At 45.9% G+C, this 21798-nt stretch overlaps 4 protein-coding genes; 3 read left to right on the top strand and 1 right to left on the bottom strand.

The window, feature by feature from the left end:
* Positions 1-248: 248 nt before the first annotated feature.
* GSBLH_T00006634001 (uncharacterized protein) lies at positions 249-1210 on the top strand (the record flags this gene model as incomplete). The annotated part of the gene is made up of 2 exons (XM_013042098.1): positions 249-1124; positions 1175-1210. The coding sequence occupies 2 exons, from the start codon at positions 249-251 to the stop codon at positions 1208-1210; spliced, it is 912 nt and encodes a 303-aa protein (XP_012897552.1).
* Positions 1211-3802: 2592 nt separating this feature from the next.
* GSBLH_T00003371001 (uncharacterized protein) lies at positions 3803-5033 on the top strand (the record flags this gene model as incomplete). The annotated part of the gene is made up of 2 exons (XM_013042099.1): positions 3803-4537; positions 4566-5033. The coding sequence occupies 2 exons, from the start codon at positions 3803-3805 to the stop codon at positions 5031-5033; spliced, it is 1203 nt and encodes a 400-aa protein (XP_012897553.1).
* A 511-nt stretch (positions 5034-5544) lies between these two features.
* GSBLH_T00003372001 (uncharacterized protein) lies at positions 5545-8183 on the top strand (the record flags this gene model as incomplete). The annotated part of the gene is made up of 7 exons (XM_013042100.1): positions 5545-5649; positions 5679-5921; positions 5951-6170; positions 6199-6725; positions 6755-6974; positions 7007-7263; positions 7293-8183. The coding sequence occupies 7 exons, from the start codon at positions 5545-5547 to the stop codon at positions 8181-8183; spliced, it is 2463 nt and encodes an 820-aa protein (XP_012897554.1).
* A 24-nt stretch (positions 8184-8207) lies between these two features.
* Positions 8208-20190, bottom strand: GSBLH_T00003373001 (uncharacterized protein; the record flags this gene model as incomplete). XM_013042101.1 has 1 exon in its annotated part: positions 8208-20190. One exon carries the CDS (start codon positions 20188-20190, stop codon positions 9478-9480), a length of 10713 nt encoding a protein of 3570 aa, XP_012897555.1. The 3' UTR covers positions 8208-9477.
* Positions 20191-21798: the final 1608 nt, after the last annotated feature.

A 21798-nucleotide genomic window follows, 5' to 3' on the forward strand; every position in this document is an offset into this window, starting at 1 on the left:
GTCAAGAAAACTATCGTGAAGGATTGTATTGCAATGTATGTCTGAAGACAATGGATGTTGAAGAATTGAAAGAGAAATGTGTGAAATGTGAAGAATGTGGTGAATGGGTTCATCGTGAATGTGACAATAAACACAACAGTGGCAATGGCAATAGCAATGGAAATAGCAACAGCAACAGCAACAAGAATCGGAAACGAGAGAATGATCGTCGTCAACGTCGTCGTGAAGACAGTGTGTTTGAAGATGGAATGGAAAGTCGAGGAAGTGAAGAAGAGAGTATTGAAGAAGATACGAATGTTAGTACGAATTCGAACCCAGGAATGGATGTTGTGAAAGAAGAAACAACAAAAGTGTATCGATGTCCGAAATGTCGTCGAAAAGAAATGATGGAAGTGTTATTGAAATTGAAAGAACTTGACAGTCGAGGAATCTTTTTGAATCAAATAACAGAAGAAATCGCGCCTCACTATTTCGATATGATATCTCGCGAAGATATGGTTTGTTTGGAGTTGATGGAAGATCGAATTCGACGTAAACAATATTCGAAGAGTCAAGAATTCCGGGATGATTTTGAACGAATGTGCTACAACGCATTTGTTTACAATATGTTTGGAGATGAAGTGTGGAAGTGTACATCGGATCTATTTGAAAAGGGTGAGAAAGTACTGAATGAATATTTGAGTGGAAGTGTTGCTGGTGACTATTGTGTGAAGATCAGTCAAATAAAGGCATCGAAAGAGAAGCTACTGACTCGTCCAGAACCGAGTAACAGTGCGAAACAAGCGTGTCGCAAAGCATCGAAGATCGTAGAAATCTATGATAATTATCGATCCAGTGAGAAACAACTGGAGCCATTAACTCCATTAGCTGGACCGTATTCGAATTCGCTGATTCCTCCCGTGGTGGAATACATTCTTCCTCAATATGCGTCAATGATCGCAATGGATTGTTGTCTGAGTTGTGGTTCAACGGGCGATCGAGATCGAATGTTATTTTGTGGCGATTGTGGTGAATGTTATCATGTGTATTGTGTGAATGCGAACGGGACAGCGAATCATGAAATGAAATGCGGATGGCGCTGTCCGAATTGTAAGATCTGCGAGGTTTGTGGTTTGAGTGTAAATGTAGTGAAGGAAATGGATAAGATTTGCAGTTGCAATCGATGTGATCGTAGTTTCCACAAGAGTTGTTTGAATTATGTGGACGATAACAACTTGAATTTGTTTGTGTGTGGTTATTGTTTCAAGTGTAAAAAGTGTGGATTGAAAGGAACGGCAACGAGTTGGAGTTATCATCGTGACTATTGTCGGAATTGCTACAACAAAGAAGAACGATTTAAACGATGTGCTGTATGTGATACTCCTTGGAATGCTTCGGATGTTGATATGGCGTTTTGTGATGGATGTGAGCAATGGATTCATCATCGTTGTATAATGAATGATATGATGGAATGGTTGAAAAGTGAGATAACTCGGAATCCTTATCATTGTATACGATGTCGTCAATCAAATCGAACGAAATCGAATTTGATGAATCCAGTTAGTTTATCTTTGAATTTGAATCTGAATTCACATGCGAATCCACATGAAAATGAAAGCAAGAATGAAAATGAAAATGAAAATGAAAATGAAAATGAAAATGAAAGTAGGAATGAAACTATGAAAGTGATTGGAAATGAAGAAAAAGAAAAAGGAGGAGAGGAAGAAAAAGGAGGAGAAGGAGGAGAAAAAGAAAAAGAAAAAGAAAATGAAACAACGATAAGTGATTTGATAAGTGGTATTCAAGAGAAACGTCAAGAATTGCGACTGAAAGAATTATTGCCATTGAATGAATCGAATCGAGGTAAGATTGAGACTCAACTTGAGCCATATTGGTGCGATCTGGTTCGTACGATTGTTCGAGTATGAGAATGATGAATGAATTGATTGATAGGCGAACAGTCTGCTGTTCCAAACTCTATCGGATAAAATGTATTTGAAGTTGTTGAACGAGAACGGATCGAGTCGTCGTGAGCGACTTCGCGATAACAAAATCGCCGAAGATTTGTCCGTTCGCAGCTCGAAGTTCATATCCTCGCGTTTGGAATCGCGTTTATATCCGGGGAAGACGATTCATCAATTGGTGGTGTCGGATCTACCGAACGTGTTCTACCCGAAGCAATTGAATTCGTCGCTGCCCTCGTCGTTCCGCGATTTGATGAGCGAAGAGCGTTTGTTGGAAGAGGACGGAAGTCCGAGTCCGATTCGAATTCCGGTGGAGGAACTGTCGGAGAAGACGCTGTGGAAGATCCGTCGACTGTACTCGTCTCTGCTGATGATGACGGAGGATGCCTGCAACGCAGCGGCGTATTTGTACACGTGCCAGCCATTGTTCCCGACGTATTTCAACCCGGAGTGTCCGTTCAGCCCGATCGAATGGCTGCTGATTTCTGGGAACATCGTGCTGCGAACATTCCCGTTCTCGCGTCCGAAAGAGGAAATGGAGGTTAAGAAAGTGGAAATGGAGGTTAAGAAAGTGGAAATGGAGGCTGAGAAAGTGGAAATGGAGGTTGAGAAGGTGGAAATGGAGGCTGAGAAAGTGGAATCGAAACCGATTGAAACTAAACCTGAACCTGAACCTGAACCTGAACCTGAAACTCAAACCGAATCCAACAATACCAATACCAATACCAATACCATTAATAATGAATCGAATCCCCTCACTCCCCTCGAAACTCCCTCATCCAAACCCATCGCTGCCGATTCTTCGCGGGAATGGAGCGATGGATGGAATGGAATGGAGAAGGAAGAGAATTCGACGGAACAAATGGAAGTAACTCCGTTGGTGGGCGTGGAGGGTCACGCGGTGGATGACCGTCGTGCGTGCGATTTGTGCGGTGAAGTTGGTGACAACTTGGTGTGCGGTCGGATGCTGTGCACGTTGACGGGGGAGTGGGTGCATCTGAACTGCGTGTATTACAGCTCTGGGATCACGATCGACGAGAAAGAGAGCTCGATCCAGAAATACACTGTGGTGAAGAACCGGAGCCGTTCTGCGCAGTGCTACGTGTGCAAGCGTTCGGGTGCGTCGATCAAGTGCGGAGCGTCGGGGTGCAGCCGGTGCTTCCACTTCGCGTGTGGGCGCGAGGGCGGTTGTTTGATCCGCGTGAACAAGGAGGCGTTCTGCCAGTACCACCGTCCGTCGAGTTTCCCCGCGGGTGGGTTGGTCGATCGGTCGTTCAACCCGTTTTCCCCGCGGGGCGTTTCGAGTCCGGCGGGCGGTGGTGTTCCGCGGGGCGTGGGCGCGTCGGAGGCGCAGGTGGCGGTGAGCGCGTCGGAGCTGTTCACGACGCGGTTCAACCACCGCGTGGTGTTCCGGTCGGGCGCGCGGCAGAGTCGCAGCCGCAGCGTGGAGCGCGGACTGATCCGGATGGGGAGCGTGACGGTGTCGCACGTGGGCGCGGTGGGGATTTCCCCGCGCATGCACACGGAGCGGTTCCTGCTCCCCGACCAGTACCGCGTGTTCCGCGTGTTCTGGAGCGCGAAGCGGCCGGGGACGCGAACGCTGTACTGCCTGGAGATCCACGCCGAGGCGGAGGGCGAGGACCCGCTGCGCCGCCCCGTGTTCAGCATCAGCGACATGCAGTCCGAGATTCGCTTCTGCTCGCACGACATTCAAGGTAGAATCGCGGGAATGGTGAGAAATAGGCGTGTACGCGGAGCTGCGCGCCGCGCTGAAGCGAAACGGCCACTACGAAACGCTGCGACTGCGCGAGCGCGCGGAACAGAGAAACAGAAATGGGTCGGAAGGGGAGTGCGGTGTGATGGACGTGGAATCGGAGAAATCGGAGAAATCGGAGAAATCGGAGAAACCGGTGAAACCGGTGTGCAGGGAAGCGGACGCGTGGCGCGACTCGGAACTGGACGGGTTTTGGTTCTTCGGCCTGAACATCCCGCAGGTGGTGGAGGCGCTGGAGGCCCAGGAAGCGAGCCTGTACCACGCGTTCCCGCCCGCGGGCTACCCGTCGTACCGGTACCACCAGGTGCAGCCGCGCGTGGAGCAGGTGATCCGCGTGCGGGAAGAGCGCGTAGAACCGCGGGGAGGGAGTGAGACACAGTTCGAGGAGAGCCAGATCCAGCGAGTTCCGACGCGTCGCAGAGAGGTCAATGGGGCCAATGGGGCCAATGGGGTCAATGGGGTCAATGGGGCCAATGGGGTCAATGGGGTCAATGGGGTCAATGGGGTCAATGGGGTCAATGGGGCCAATGGGGTCAACGGGGTCAACGGGGTCAACGGAACCATCGGAACCATCGGAACCATCGGAACCATCGGAACCATCGGAACCAACGGAACCATCCCCGCGGTTGCTCCCGCCCCTCCAGGCCCCGAGAAGGCCATGTGCAGCCGCTGCGTGCCGGTGCAGACGACGGTGACGCCGCTGGCGTGGACGCTCTCGACGCTGCGGCAGACGCTGAGCGACGCGCGGTCCCGCCCCGCGTGGGAAGCCGGCGACACGCTGGGCACGACGGAGCTGCTGCGGCAATACCGGGCGCTGCAGGTAGGAGCGGGGAGGGCGTGGAACGTAGTGCCGCGCGGAGAGCGAGCAGCCGAAAGTGATCAAAAGCCCGATCCACGGGTGGGGACTCTTCGCGAAAACGGCGTTCCGGCGCGGAATGATGGTGATCGAATTCGCAGGCGAAGTCGTGGGACAGGACGTGGCGAACGCGCGGGAGGCGGTGTGGGCGCAGGGCGCGGCGGTGAGGCGTAGATACAACCGAAGGAACGTGGGCGGGTGCTATTTCTTCCGAATGGACGCGGAACACATCGTGGACGCGACGGTGAAGGGAAACGAAAGCAGGTTCATCAATCACTGCTGCGATCCCAACTGCGACGCGCGCGTCGTCAACATCAACAACGAAAACAAAATCATCTTCTTCGCAAACCGAGACATCAACCCCGGAGAAGAAATCACTTACGACTACAAATTCCAATACGAGGACAGGGAACTGGTCTGTCTGTGCGGAGCCAAAAACTGTGTCGGAAGAATGAACTAATTCCATTTGTTATTCTCATCAATCGGGTGTTTGTTGCAGAATTTAGAATAATGGTTACATTGATTTCCTTTCTTTGACTAAAATTATAATTTATGTCCGGAATTGGTATCAAGAGACCAGTGAACTATAATGATCTCGTTCGTATTGAGTTGTCTCGCTTCATTACGCTTAGCTCCTCCAAATTATATTCCTGGAGTTGGAAGAGGTGCTCATGGTTTTGTTACACAGTATTTTGCTTTTATTTCTATCTAATATTCAGATCTGATATTGGTCCTGCCGATGCTGTTGAAACTGTTCTATTTTGTTTATTGAATAATGAATAGACGCCTCAAAGTGTTATGGAAGGAGTAGCTCGTGCTGCTGGAGAAGATGGTGACGCTGAGAACTTCACCGGTTTTCAGGATGGAATGTTTGGGTACATACTTCGTATTTGCAAATAATATGTAGCAGCTTGCCGTATGATGAAGATGACAAAGAAGCTGATGATATATACAAATATGTAGACGACCGCATGGGAGAGCGTCGTCGTGACCGCAAAATCGATTTAGATCAGAAGCGTGTTGAGGAATTAGACAAAGAGCATATGGACCTAAACCGACAGTTCGAAGATTTAAAAGTCCGTTTGTTTATCCCAATTAATCGCAGAGAGGCCTCAAAGAAATCACGATGGAGGAATGGAACAACATCCCCGAAATCGGCGACCATAGTTTAAAATTAAAGCGAGCCAAAGAGAAAGAAATCTACACCCCCGTCCCTGACTCCGTCATTCAATCCCGCCTCATGCAAAACAGCATGGAATCCTATCTCGACCCGCGTCAGCAAGTTCTCGGCGGATTTGACACTCCCTCCGGAATGACCTCCGAATCCATCAGCGCGGCCCGCGAAAAGGTGTTTCCCCGTTTCTCCTTTTCTCCTAGATCCTCTCTCTGAAACTGGACCGCATGTCGGACAGCGTGAGCGGCCAGACGGTTGTGGATCCCCGCGGTTATCTGACCTCTCTTGACAGCATTCGTACGCTTCCGCAGGATCAGCTCATCGACCTGAACAACGCGCGTCAGATGTACCACCGGCTGTGTCTGTCGAACCCGACGAACCCGCAGCTGTGGATCAGCGCTGCGCGCATCGAGGAGCAGTCAGGTGTGCGAGAGAAATGGTTGAAATGAAGGGAACTTGACGGCGGCGCGGAAGCTGATTAAAGAAGGCTGCGAGAACTGTCCGAAGTCGGAGAGCGTGTGGCTGGAGGCGGTGCATTTCAACCACGGCGAGAACGCGAAGATTCTCATCGCGAACGCCGCGCAGAACCTGCCGCGGTCGGTGAAGATTTGGCTGACGGCCGCGGATTTGGAGGACGACGTCGACGCGAAGCGCCGCGTGTACTGGAAGGCGCTGGAGTTCATCCCTAACTCGGTGGTGCTGTGGAAGCAGGCCGTGAGTTTGGAGAAGGAAGAAGGCGCGATTTTGCTGCTGAAGCGCGCAGTGAAGCAGATTCCCGAGAACGTGGAGCTCTGGCTCGCGCTCGCGAAGCTGCAGAACTACGAGGACGCGCGCGGAACGCTGAACCAAGCGCGGCGCGCCGTGCCGACGGACCCGCTGATCTGGATGACGGCGGCGCAGCTGGAGGAAGCGAACGGGAATCAGCACAACGTAGAGAAGATTATCGAGAAGTCGCTGCGCAGTCTGCGGAATAACAATGTTGTTTTGAGCGCAATGATCGAGGATAGGTCGTCATTGATCGCGCGAAGTGGATCCAAAACGCGTATAACATGGAGAAGGCCGGGGCCGTGGTCACGTGCGCTGCCATCATCCGCAACGTCATCGAAGTGGGCGTCGAACAGGAAGATCGACTGCGAACGTGGACCGACGACGCCAGCAAGGCCGTCGAAGAGGGCGCGATTGAGACTGCCAGAGCCATTTATGTGTACACACTCTCGGTCTTTCCGAGTTGGGGTTGGGCATTGCCGAGTTATGCATAGCGAATGAGAGTCTTTGGGTCAAATCGTACGAGCTGGAGGACGATTTTGGGTCCGTTGAGAGCGCGGAGAACGTGCTGAAACTCGCCGTCGAGAAATGCCCAGCCTCGGAAAATCTCTGGCTGCTGCTGATCCGGCTGATTTACGTCAAGCAGAAAGATACGGTGCGCGCTCGCGAGCAGTTGGAGGAAGCGATGAAGGTGAACGAAGCCAATCCGCCGTTTTTGGCGAGCAGCAATATTTGGCTGACCGCGTTCCAGGTAGATTTTGAGGCGTGGATAGGAGGTAGATCGAGTGGGAGGCCAACGAAGTGGAGCGTGCGCGGGAGATCTTGTCGCGAGCGCGCGTGAACTGCAAGAGTGCGCGCGTGTGGGTGAAATCCGCGCTGTTGGAGTGGGAAACCGACAACGAACCTGCGGAAAAATCGCTTCTCGACGAAGGAATCCGGCAATATCCCGACTGTGCCAAGCTTTATCTGATGCTCGGGCAGCTCTATGAGGCGCAGAACAACGTGGAGCAGGCGCGCGCGACGTATCGGAACGGTCTGCTTCATTGTCCCGCGTCGGTTCCACTGTGGCTGCTGTACGTTCGCTTGGAACGGCGGGTTACGTCGATTATGAAGGCGCGTTCGCTACTGGAAGTCGCGCGGCAGAAGTGTCCGACCAGCGAGGACTTGTGGATCGAATCGGTGCGGATGGAGCGAGACGCGGGGAACGCGGCGCTCGCCAATCAGCTTCTGTCGAAAGCGAGGCAGACGATGCCTTCGAACGGACGGATCTGGTCGGAAACCATCGCGACGATCCCGAAGATCCAGCGTCGGTCGTACATTTCGACCGCGTTGAAGGAGACGGAGGTCGATGCGTACGTGTTCTTAGCGGCTGGCAAGCTCTTCTGGAGTTTGCATCTCGTGTCGAAGGCGCGTGTGTGGCTGCGACGTGCGTTGGCGAAGAATGGGGACATCGGCGACTTCTGGGCGTTGCTGTATATATTCGAGCTGCAGAACGGAACGGAGGAGCAGCAGAATGAAGTGATTCGAGATTGTGTGCGGGCGAATCCGAAGCATGGAGAGATTTGGCCGTCGATTCGAAAGCAAAAGGAGAATCGGAGAAAGGAGATTCCGGAGATTTTGCGATTGGTGGCGGATCAGATGAAGGATGTGATGGTTGAGTTTTGTAAGTGAGTTGTTTGTTGGGCCAAACAGGATACACAACGGCCAATTCGGCAATCTGATGAACAAGTTCATCGGCGAATGATTCCAGTCGACTCATCGAGACAAAACGATCCACGCTGGCAAGGCAGAAATGCATGCAGCCTTCCTGGTCTAGCCACACCACAACCGAGATCGAAGCGCTCTCACACTTGTTGTAGATCACTTGAGAAATCAAACGGCGAGTAAAGATGTTCGCAGGATGCACGCCGAGATTCGAGACCTCCAACTCCACGCAGTCTTCAGGAACAGACGGAGAAACCTTTCCTAACAGGATTTGAAGAGGAAGTCCTTTATTCAGATTGGAACTGACTTTCCGCTGAATCGTTCCACAGTTTTCTTCATGAGTGAGCAATCCTTCCACTGACACATTCACAGGGAACGAGGAGACGCAAATGGAAGGGCTTTCCTCTCCCATTGACTTCAAATAACGTCGCATGTTGACTACCGTATTGATATTCATTGTTCCTGACTGAGGCAAAGACTCGGAAAAGAGGATTGCGCGGAGATAGGAATAGAGAATCAAGCCATGAACACAGTTATTCCCTCCAATAGCAGAATACGCTCTTCCAAGACTCAAGGCTCGTTTTGTTGTCGCAGCATCTACAACTCTTTCAATATTGTTCATTTTATCTGATTCAGAAATGCTTGTCTTTGGATAGGTTGAAGGAGGAACAATCTCAGAAATATCGTCAAAATGGCCAGGAAAAGCGACGTTCTCTTCCTTTTCCATAGGGTGAGTGAGAGAAAACGTAAGAGGCGTTTTGCATTCATTTCCAGTTACCTCACAGAACAGAAAATGACTGAATGTGGTAATCATAAAACCATCAGCTACGCCGTGATGACTATGAATTACCAAATAATGCTGGTTATCCTTATCACTTCCCCAGAATAAGCGAAAGCCGTTTTTCGTATCATCTCTGCATAAGGAAATGACACTGTTGTGAATTTCATTGATTGTATTGCCAGATACTTCTTCCAACTCAAGGGTTGTTCTTTCATCAGACAAGTATCCACACTTGTGTTCTTCATCTATCAGACACAGAAAAACACGAAAGCGATCCTGAATTGCTAAGTCTACTGCCTTTTGTAATCTTTCCTTTGTTAGATCAGAGGGCAAGAGAAAACTAGTTTCGAAGTAAATCCGGTAATCGAAAAAATAGGCCATAAGCAAAGAAAAACAATTTTTCATGACGAGGACTTTGAAGATTATCAGTAAAGGGATTATTGAAAATTATTATCACAACAAACAGAACATACAATGTTCTTAATCATGCGAGTCCGTAGACAAGCGTTTTCCAAATGCATCAATGGCTTCAACGATTCTCTGTTGTCTCGCTGCATCAAGCTGATTCTGGTGTCTTTCATCTACATTTCCGATTTCCTCAGATCTCTCTTCCTCTTCCTCTTCCTTTTCATCTGTTTCTTGTTCTTCCTCATCTCTTTTCGGAATTTCCTCCCATCTCTGAGTTACGCTGTTCACCTCTATTTTCTTGTCCTGGAATCTTGCCAGAATGACTTGTTCTGTGATTGGCTGAGCTTTCTTCTCGCTTATTACATCAAAGAATGAATTGGCGTTCTTGAAGGCCAACTCACCGATTCCCGAAAGGATCGTGCTGATAACGAACAGAGAAGAACAGATAATGATAAAGACTTCCACAGCGATTCTCCATGCTGATAATTGAGACGTTGGTATTATTGAATCAGCATAGAAACCCAAGAAGAGCAGCAATTCCTCAATCAACAGGTAGTTTACATTGAAATACCAATGCTTGTGGGTCGTTGCTGATTGAGTAAGGTGTTCTCCAACTCCAGAGATCGATGAATCGACCGCAGATTCTGCCATTGGCTTCTTCAATTGTTTCTGCGTTATTCTGAATGGAGTGGTGAACAAGATGGCTACACACAGCATTGGAATGAACAGCAGAATGAAGATTGTCTGCAGATGGATTTCTTCGCGGAAAAGAATCAAGAAGAAGACAACGATGCTCTTTGGAATCATTGCGATGAAGAAGCAGATCGGTGATTGATTCTCGAACACTCTTCCCAACAGTTCCATTCTGTGCGATTTTCCTGGAAGAATCATGCTTTGAGCTCCCTTCGAAGAGCAAGCTGACTCCATGAAAGCCAAATCTCTCTTTGTCTGGCTGTACGAATAGAAGATCATTCCAACAGACAGGAGTAAAACTAGGGCAGACATGATCAGCACCCATGAATAATCTGCGTCCAGCCAACACATCGCTAGACCAGAGAAACTAACCCCTCGTGACTGCATGTAATACTTGTTGTTGCATGAAAGAGACTGCAGAGAATGGTACAGAATCGGGAACAATAAGACATACAAGAGACTGGTGAAGTGTGTCAAGAGTGTTCCTGATTCTCGATTCCAGGATTCCTTCTTTTCTGAGTGACTCAACAGGAAGCGAGTCGCTGTACCAAGAACGAAGCAACACAGCATTGTGAGCAGAGCAAGTATCCAAATAGTACTTTCACTGATCGATGGGAAATAACAGTCCAAATGGAACATGTCCATTTCCAATACAAACATGCTGCAGAAATCGATCAGAGGGGCTAATATGGATGAGAAATGATCTCTGAATACTGACAACAGTCCAATCAGCTGGAAGGCATCGATCAGCAGAGTAAACCAAACGAATCGAGTGGAATATCGGCAGACACTGGCAATATACAGCAACACGCACACGCCAATCCACCCAATCATGGGGAATGCTTTGCTAAATCCAGAGGGACATTGCGAGCAACTCCACTTTCCAAGGCGAGAATACCCTGCCGCACAGTCGTAACACTTGAATCCTTGATATCCTTGGGCGCAGAGATTTCCTCCAATACAAGCATCCGAATAGAAGCATTCCTCAACGATGGAATGGGAGCCATCTTCACCTTCAACCACCCATCCTCCTGGTAAGGCTTCTGGAATCGAAGAGTTGGCAGGACAATACGTGTTTTCGGGACAGACAACGCAGTACTCGCCAATCGCAGCGTATTGGTTTTCTTTGCACACCACAGTGAGCGTTTCGAAAGTTTTTGGAATGGAAATCTCCTCATAGGCAATTGCCAAGTTCATTTTCCATTCTCCTCTGGGAAGCTCTGGTAAATGGCACTCTATGTAGTGCATTGTATCCTTTGAGGCGAGAGAAACATGACATTGATCAACCACGATGGAACCAACTTTAATCTGAATTTGCAATCCAGAAACAGGAGGAAGATGGGAAACGTCCAGATACAAAGTGGATTCAGCGGATTCCACCATGAGGGGTTGAATCGCGGTGACCTGAGGACTGGGGAATGTATAATTCACAGAGTTGCTGGATTGTCCCGCAACAACAACGTGAATATCGTGCGTGCCTCCCAGGAATAAGGGAGAAATACAAACGATCTGCGAATGGCTCTGCTGCAACACCACACAATCCTTGCCAGAGACAAACACTTCTGCCGAATGCGATCCAAAGTTCGCTCCATCCAGAATGAAGACTGGCTGTTCAAACATCAGCGAAGATTGCGTTTTCAGTACTAGTTGATCTTGATTCATGACTGAAGCTTGGTAAGCGTGGATAACAGGAGCAGAATAATTGAAATAGGAGTGTAGCGATGAATAGTTATAGCGACTGATATACACTGGAATATCGGTTCCTTGACCTTCTGGGGACTTGAACTCGATCGATGCATGAGAACAATGATGAATCGCATCAACAGGAATTAGACTGCTTCCAAAGTGGATTTGAATGAAGTCCTTGTTTGCATCGCTGCAGCCAAAATTCGATCCATAAATGGTGATGGTCTCTCCTCCATTCGTATTACCTTCTGAAGGAGAAATCGCGGCAATCACTGGAGACAAATAGGGAATTGAAACGATATTGGAGTGAAGCGAATCTGCAAGGATTTGAATAGCAGCGACTGCATCAAACGAAGGGATTAATCGACACTGAACGATCGTAGAATTCCTCGAAACAATTTGCAACGTTTGGTCATTCATGCGACACAGAGTCACATCGGCGTCAAGATTAACGCCATGAATCGTCAGAATTCCCTCGCCATCTGTGGGAACACCTTGCAGCTCCATTCCATTGAGATTGGTCACCTCAATCAATTCGATTTTGGGTGGAATGGTTGTGAGAATCACGGTGTTGCTCGTCTGGTCCGCAACGTTGATTTGAAGCGCAAGTCCAAGTGCATCAATGGCTTCAAGAGAGCATTGGATCCAAGTATGAGTGTGCGAATTTACAGAACAATTCAGAGAACCAAAACTGAATCCTGAAACCAAGACAAGGGGATTCAATCCAAAGTTGACACCTTCAATCTCAAGTATTTGCGTATCGAACTGTAATGAAGACGGAGATACGGTGGAAATATACGGCTCATAATAGCTCATGAAAATCTGGAGTAATACTTTCTGATTGCTAATGATTCTCACAGGAAGAAGTCTGCCTTCTCCAGGCGGTACAATGCAGCTCAAGAAAGTGGAGTTCAAACTGCTTCGCTGACACTGCGATTTTCCAATAGTCACTTGCAATGTAGAAGGGAAGTCTTCGCCTCGAATTGTGAGTTGCTCTCCTCCAGTGGTGTTGAAGAGTTGTGGATAAATGAGATAACCCTCAATATCTGTGGAAAAGCCTGATAAATCAAACCTCACAGAATTCGTGGCGAATTCAACGGTATTGCTCTGAACTGTATTTCTCTCCAAATAAACACTTCCATCACTGCAATGCGTTCTGCAGCTCACAAAATCATTGCTAACCCGATCGAGAGTGCAGTTGCTCGCCTCACCTTCTGACGACATAATATGTACCGAGACGACCGATTCCAGGAAACCAAAATTCTCACCAATAAGAGAGAGTTGATAGGTATCCAGATTGGAGATGGACTGAATCATCGTGGACTCAATCGTAGGGTTTTGAATGGGAAGACTGATGATATTCGTCGTTTCCACCAGATACTGACGATAGTAAACAATCACCTGGACATTGATGACGATGTATTGGATTGGGGGCGAAATGGCTTCAAGAGTGGTCGAATTCTGAATGGCGGCATCTACTGAAACTCCATTGAACATCATTTTGAAGGAGCATTCCGAACAGCCAACGAAGTCATTGGAGACGTGAATGAACACCAAATCTCCGCCTTTCAAGGCAATAGGCTTTCCTTCCAAATAGCTAATCTCCGTTTCGTCATAACTGAAAAGAGCTGTAGAAGACACGATTGCTTCTTGTCCGCCGATCCATACCTTCCAAATCAATTCTTGACCCACGCCAGCAGCAGTCAAGCATTCAATCATTGTATTCGAAACAACATGGCATTGCTGAGCAATGAACTCAGATCCAGTGAATCCATACGTCGCCTCGATAGTTGCATTTGCAAAGTTTGTGCCACGAAGCACCACAGCTTCATTTCCAGAAACTCTTCCACACCCTGTAGTTTTGCACTCCACGCTCGAAACAGTAGGAGTCACATAAGCCATCGTGAAAACATTTTCGGAGAGCAGTCCATTCACTTCAATATTCCACTGTATGCTCTTTCCGATGCCTGCAGTTGTGATACATTTCAGCTGTGTGTGATTCTGATGGATCCAACATTCGGGAAGATAACTCTGACCGAACTCATTCACATACCACACACGAAGCAACGCATCCTCAGAACCAAAATTCGCACCAGTGATGGTTATCTCCAATCCCCCTTCTGGAGGCATTCCAACATGGAGCTTATCGACATCGATCACTGCCGGATAGCCGTAGATTCCTGTTTGCTGAATGAAAGGCTGTGAACGATGGCTTTCCACCTCTACAACCCATCGATCTTGATATCCGCTGCCTGGAGAAGTGATACATCTCAGAAGAGTGTGAGGCAGAATCATATCACAAGGAGAGGTTACAAACGGCAAATCGGTGCTATTTCCATAAAGAAGGCGCGACACTCCATCATACGCTCCCAGATTCAATCCCGATACGTAGACGACCTGTCCTCCACTCGTCAACGCATTGGCTGATCCAATTCCATACACATTTTGAATCACAGGGGGACTGTATGCAAGAGACGAAACAAAGGGAGCCGAGCTTTGATCTCCCACAGTAACGGAGAATACAAGCGATTCTCCCGATCCCTCCACACTTCTGCATCGGATGACTGAGTGTAGGACAACGAATTCACAGTGCGTTAATTTCGACTGGACTGAATCGGATCCCATGAGGACGGTTAATGCAGTACTATTTGTCCCGAAGTTTGAACCATAGATCGTGATTTCATCTCCTCCCAAACAATTGAGATTCGCTGAAGCAGACACATTACTGATGACGGGGACAGCAAACGAACCTTTCTCGAGCGTCGAACAAGATCCAAACAAGCACATTTTCCAGTGAATCATTGATCCATAGCCATTATCCAGCAAGCAGCAAATCTCTTCTTCGGAGTTGTATTCACAAGAAGTCAAAGAGATCTCTGTAGAATCTACCAAGGTAGCAGAAGCAGAAAGGTGAGACGATCCAAGGGCTGGAGAATAAATCTCCGAGCTTCCCATGTTCTCTCCAACGAAACAAACCACTGCACCGGTTGTACTCATTCCATTGGAATTCTTGACGTCTGTTAAATGCAGATCTTCATAATGCAAGATGGATGTAGACATGGAGCAGATATGCTGAATCGATGAAGGAATGGATGATTTCCATGTTACTTGAATACTCGCATAGGACCCCATCGTTGCAGGCATCTCACAATCAACCAGATCCATTCCAATGACACTACAATTCGAAAGAGATCCAGTCTGAAGGACACCGTCCATTGCGTCAAAGACTGTGTAGATAGCATCAAAATCGGTCGTATAAGATTCCCCTGTAATAAGCTGCCCAGAGAATCCGAATGCCTGTCCTTTCGGAGACAAGTTTTGACCACTCATTATCAAGTGATTGCTGGAGAACGTTAGTAACTGAGGAGTAATCGAGGTGATCGCACAGTCATCAGCATCTTCCACAACCAATGTGACTAAGATCCATTCCAGAACGACTCCATTCGTCACAGTAACGTTAAGCTGATAGCTGGGTACACTCTCAAAGTCAAGAGTAGTATTCAAAACAAGATAACCAAACACAGAGTGAATGAATACTGGGCAATAAGGAGAACACATGGGAATGTGATAAAACAGCGTTGGATTCTCATCGACTGTTTCAACTTCAAATGGCTCGCCCACAACCGAACCAACGGGAGTAGCTTCTGAAATGCTTCTATTGGATTCACTTCCCTCTTTGAAAGAGAGAGAATACGAAGGAAGAGAAGCCTGGTCTTCTTGATGGAGCTTATCAACATCAATGGTAATATTGAACTGAGAAGACAAGGCTTCATCTGAGCTGTCCGCTACAATTCCAGTAAAGATAAAACGATGAGTCGTGACGGAGGGAGCAATCTCAGGATTATTGGGAATAGTAGCAGTGAGATCTCCTAGCAGCTGAACAAATCCTGAATCATTGATAGTGACATTTGGATTGGAAGAGAGGAGCGAAAAGTGAAGAGCAGATCCCTCTGGATCAGCAGCGATAATAGAAGGAGACAGACTCAATGGGTACGAAACTCCAGGATAGACGTGATAGAAGGCATTAATAACCATGGGAGGTTCGTTGACATCACTGATAAAGATGGCTATTTCTTTAATAGACGACACATTGAAGCATGCTTTATCCACTGCCAATACAAGAATACTGAAAGATGTCAAACTTTCGTAATCGAAATAATCTGGCTCTTTAACAATCAACAGATCTTCATCCACAGACACGATGTGGGAGTATTGAGAAGGAAGGACCATGAACTCAATTCCACCAAGCAACGTGGAATCACACATTGAAGTAGCTGTAAGTGTGCCGATGATCGTGTTTTCAGCGGGGTTTTCTTGAACTGTGAACGAATCAGAGTGTATTTCAGGAGGTCGAACATCACTGACAATCGTGACATAAACGAGAGTGTAATCGGAAAGGCCTCCTTCATCCTCCACTTTGACATGAATAATGCAAGTAACGTTGTGATCGAGCGATATTCCAAACTGAGGGATCTGAGATGATCCAGTAATTAATTGTCCAGAAGCAGAATCGATACTGAATCCATTGGGACAGGATTGCTGCTCAATGGAGAAGGTATTCACAGAATTCAGATCCTCGTCCATAACAGGCAATGGATATCCGATTTCCGTATTCAAGGGAACAGGCGCCAAGAGAGTGAAATAGTAGGAAGAGGACGAGAAGAATGGAGGTTCATTCACATTCAACACCTCAACATGTATAAATCGTGTCGAATACGCTCCATGAATATCAGTAGCCACGATCTGAAGATCAAATGATTTGGGTTGAGTGGAGTTTTCGTAATCAAGTCCACTTTGCTTCACAACCAAGCATCCTGTATATGTTTGAATGCCAATCCATTCATTTGTATCATTCTCGGCACTCATCGAATACACGATAGTATAATTCCAGTCAGATACATCTGGATCAACAGCACGCAGACATGGATATAAGACCGTATCTTCTTCACTATTCTCATAAACATACACAATGGTAGGCTCAGAATCGAAAACAGGAGCTTCGTTCACGTCAATGACATCAATCATAAAGAAGGAATGAATCGAAAGCAGCTTGCCTTGTAAGTTCACTCCCTCAATAAGGATTGGAATCACATAGTGATTCATTACTTCATAGTCCACTTCACCGATGACTTGAACTGATGCCGTTTTGGAAGTGAGTGGTTGAATGGCAAAGTCGTTGGATGCGATGCTGAATTCCTTGATAAATGTGACATTCGTAAACATGTCGCTGTTTTCTATGGATAATGTGCAATTCTCCAGAGTTGCTGGGAAGTCAGAACACTCAGCAACATAGCAAGAAACAGGATGATAAATGGGGTTGATGGGTGTTGCAGGGATAACTTCAATGGAAATCAGAACACTGCTTGACAGATCATGGTTATCCAGTGCATTCAGCTGGAACGAGAACGAATTCGTCAGAGTGTCATTGACCATCAATCCATATTGATTTCCCGTTACATGAATCAATGAAACCGGGAGAGGAGCCACAAAGTTGGAGAGGAATAATAGAACATCGTCATTCTCTGGGTCTGAAACTGTAATGGGATAAGCCAAAGTGGTGTTGATCGGCGTATCAGACACAATAGAAAGGGTAGTCGAAGGAACAGATATAACTGGAGGTTCATTCACATCCACAACGATAATGCGGATAACATTACTAACGACGAGTCCACCTCCATCAATCAACTGAATGAGAAGATTGTATTCTTGTTCCTGTTCATAATCAAGCTCCGAAATAAGTGAAACTCTGCACGTGGTGTTGTGCGTTTTGAAGAGGTCCAAATGACTTTGCTGGTAGCAATGAACAGTACCATTCACTCCTTGATCTGGATCGTGATACGAAATGAATCCTATGATGCTTCCCACAGGAGTACTTTCAGAGACAAAGAATGCAGTTTCATACGATTGAGGAGGTTCGTTCACATCATCAACGAGTACAGTAAGTATTTTCGAGTCTGAGAGTGGATTCTGACTAATATCATGCACAGTGATCTGAATGGTATACATATTTCTTGTCTCATAATCCAAGTGCTGCTTCAAGAACAATTTGCCACTCAGTGGGTCAATACCAAATACTTCATTCAACTCAATATCAAAGAATAATTGTTGCCCCACATCAGGATCAGATACCCACAGTCCAGTTTCAATGGGCTTATACAACGGCATATCTTCTGCCACATGAATAATCGAAGGACCGTGGAGAGTTGGAGGATCATTTACATCGATGACATGGATAGTAATCGAACACTGAGTAGACAAGACCGGAATGCCATTATCCTCCACGTGGACATGGAGTGTAAAATGGGACTGATTCCAATAGTTGAGAGGTTCGTTAATGATCACTTCTCCATATTGGTTTACAGTAAATTGTGAAACATCATCATCGATGAGAGAATAAGAAAGTGATTGCCTTCCGTGCTGAACTTCGATGTCGGTAACGTTGATCGTAGCAATGACAGATCCCACTGGCTCGTTTTCCATCACATTCACAACACTCCCCATTGAATCAAGGCAAACTGGAGATTCATTGATATCAATCACATTGATTATCAAAAGAGCGGAGGAAGATAACCCATATTCATCAATCGCAATAAGGGTAATATTGAACGACTCTGTCTCCTCATAATCGAGCTTCATATTCAGAGAAATCTGTCCAGACCACTTATCAATCGAAATGACTGAACTATCTGCCGAATAGTAGATGGTGTGGTTTTCTGGATCCGAGGCAGTGACATTGAGCATGAAAGTTCCTACAGGAGTGTTTTCCGGAAGCGAGAGTGAATAAGAGTCATTTTCAAACATCGGAGGTTCATTGACATCAATGACATGGATTGTAACATTGTCACAACTACTCTGAGCAACAGAATCAAAGACACAAAGCATCAAACGATACTCAGAGATAGACTCATAGTCAAGCATTTCTTCAACCGATAGTACAATATCGTCTGCCACAAAAGAGAAGGGGAAGGAATAGTTTTCCACTGTAGTATTTGTAATGTCTGTGACTGAGTATGATAGCTGATCATCATCCGTGGCGAAAATAGGAATTGAAATAAGTGAACCTTGAGGAATATCTTCTCTGACAAAGATGTCATTCTGAATCCAATGCAGTACTGGAGGATGATTCCTCTTCGTTACATCAATATGAATTAAGCAAGAATCATTCAAGCCTCCAGAATCCGTTACAGTGACAAAGAAATCATAATACGAATGATATTGATACTTCAGAGAACTCGAATTGGTCACATACATCAATCCCAGTGTGGGATGAATTCGGAATGGAAGATCATCAGAACTGTGAATTGGTCTTGCTGAGAACGTCAGAGTATCATTGAAATCAGGATCCGTAGCAATAAATTCTGGATAGAGGAAAGTATTATCTTCGCTCTCTTCCATAATACTACGATAAGACAAGCATGAATCCTGTGAGAGTGCTGGAGGTTCGTTAACATTCGTAACAGAAATAGTGATATTTCCGATAGCTTGATTACCGTAATAATCAGTAACAACGACTTGGAAGGCGTAGAAACTAGTAGATTCATAATCAAGTGGGAGAGAATGATAAAGCAATCCAGACTCTGTATCAATCATGAATGGAGAAGCAGAGGATGACAGTTCATAGCGAAGAGGTGAAGCAAACGTCCCGATAACAGTGAGAGCAGGTGATAGTGAGATATTAATAGGATGGTCCTCAGCAACAATATAAGATTGGTTCTTCACTTCAAACGAGTTAGAATCATCTGTGTTGAACGAGATAATGACAAGAGTAGAATCAATCAGTCCTTCTGAATCTGTTGCAGTCACGGTGACATTATATGACATCCATGGATTTACCGCAAAAGAAATCAGTCGAATCTGTCCAATATTGTCAATGGAAAAGAGAGTGGAATTTGACAACGAATAACTCACAATGTTATTTTCAGGATCAACAGCAGTGACAGGAATGCCAATCGAATCGTACAGTTGAGGAGGATAGCTTCCAATGCGATACAGAGTATTTTGTGGGAAATGTGGAGGTTCATTCACATCAAGCAAATGGATTGAAAGCATTATCTCATCAAATAACATGGAAGAATCGGTAACTCTGACACGAATTGGCCACTGCTCTTTGACTTCATAATCGAAATACTGTAAATCCTTGAGATACACAGTTCCTTGATCATTGATATCAAAAGGACAAGAAATGGTAGAATCAATACAGGACAAGGTAAATGCATGCGAATCATGAATATCAGGATCGGTGAAAAGAAGCTGATTACCGATTACAGTGTGAACACTGGCGGATTCATTGATGTAAGCAACTGTGGGAATAATGCCACCGCTCCAGTTCTGATTCTTGATAAACAAAGGTCTTTCAGGAACATCATGAATAACGAAAATGAGGTATGTTTCACAGTAAAGAGACATATTTGTAGCTAGAGATGCACGGATAGTGAAATTAAACCTATATTAAAAGGAAGAAAAAGTAGTCTACTGTTGATTCAATGTGGTTTCATAATCGATATCTTGGACAGTCTGAAGCACTCCAGACAATGGATGAATGGTGATGAAGGAAGTATTGAGCATCGTGTAAACGACTTGCTCGTGTGGTCTGCTTTGTGCCTGGTATGTGGAAATGACTGATCCTATTGGTATGTGTTCTTGAAGATGGAAGAGATCTGGGTAACAAATGGGTGCCTTGTCCACAGCCGACACAACAACCGTGACATTCTCTTCAGAACAAAGCCTTGGAATTCCAGAGTGAAGTGAAGGAAAACAGCCTTGATAATAGAATAAGGATATGTCACACAACTGAACCAATAGTTGATATCGATTATACTGATATGCGTCCAACGATGATGTTAGCATCAATTTTCCAGATTCAGATAGATTGAATGGCTGAATGATCGAGTGTGAGCAGGGTGTGAGTAACGTGAAGGTATGCTCTTGGAAGATATCCTAGAAATGAGAACTCAAGAAGATTGGAACTTCATCCGTGAAGCTGAGTTGTTCAGACCAAGTCTCAGGACTTGCATTCTCATCAATACGTACGGTGAGCGTAACTATAGTGGGAGGTTCATTAACGTGAAGTTAAGAAACAAAATGGCATTATTGATAATAAAGGATATATCCACCACAAACACAAATAACGGGACCATCGCCACAGGGACATGAGAATTGGCAAGATAAACAAGAACCAGACATTCATAGAGCGATTGATGCTCGTAATTAAGTGATTCATGAATACAGAGAGAGCCATTCGCTCTAATAGACATAACGGAAGATTCTAGGAGTAGATCATTGATTATGACTATACCGTAATGGAAACTAACTGAGGTTAATCTAGAATCATTAACAACAAGGACATTATCGATGATAGTGTTCGGATCATTGTTTTCTTCAATTGTAATATTGGTATAATGAATAATCTCAATTGGAATACTGACAGGATCAACGATGTGAATGTAAATAGAACATCTACGATTGAAGAATATGAATGATTCTACGTATCATTCAATGCTGGTATGCCATCATCCTCCACCAACACCGTTAAAGTACAATCCGTAAACGACTTGGCAAATATATTATTATCTAGTAAAACAATCTCTCCGGTAGTATCATTCACAGCAAAGAAAGCAGAATAAACGGAATCATCTAAGTAATATCAATGGAGAAAGAATACTGAGAATGGAATAATGCAGAGATTGGTTATAATCAACATCATATGCAACAACATAGCCCAATGATGAGTACTTGGGTGAGTATAAAGGTAACTCAAAAGCAGAATCCAGGGCAACGGGAGGATTATTATAATCATTGAAATAGACAGAAACCGAGCAGGTGAATGATGATACTTGATCCACAGCAGTGATGTTGAATTTGAATGGAGAGAACTGATTCAACAACTATAGAATAGGGAAATACTTACATTACATACCTGGCGAATAGCATTATCTTGTAAAGTGAACGAAACCTGATGAGTAATGTTCGAATACTGTACTAAGCTAGAAGATACAAAGGTTTCGTATGGTAGAT

Source organism: Blastocystis hominis, assembly GCF_000151665.1.
Source record: "Blastocystis hominis, Singapore isolate B (sub-type 7) whole genome shotgun sequence assembly, scaffold_3".
NCBI lineage: Eukaryota > Bigyra > Opalinata > Blastocystidae > Blastocystis > Blastocystis hominis.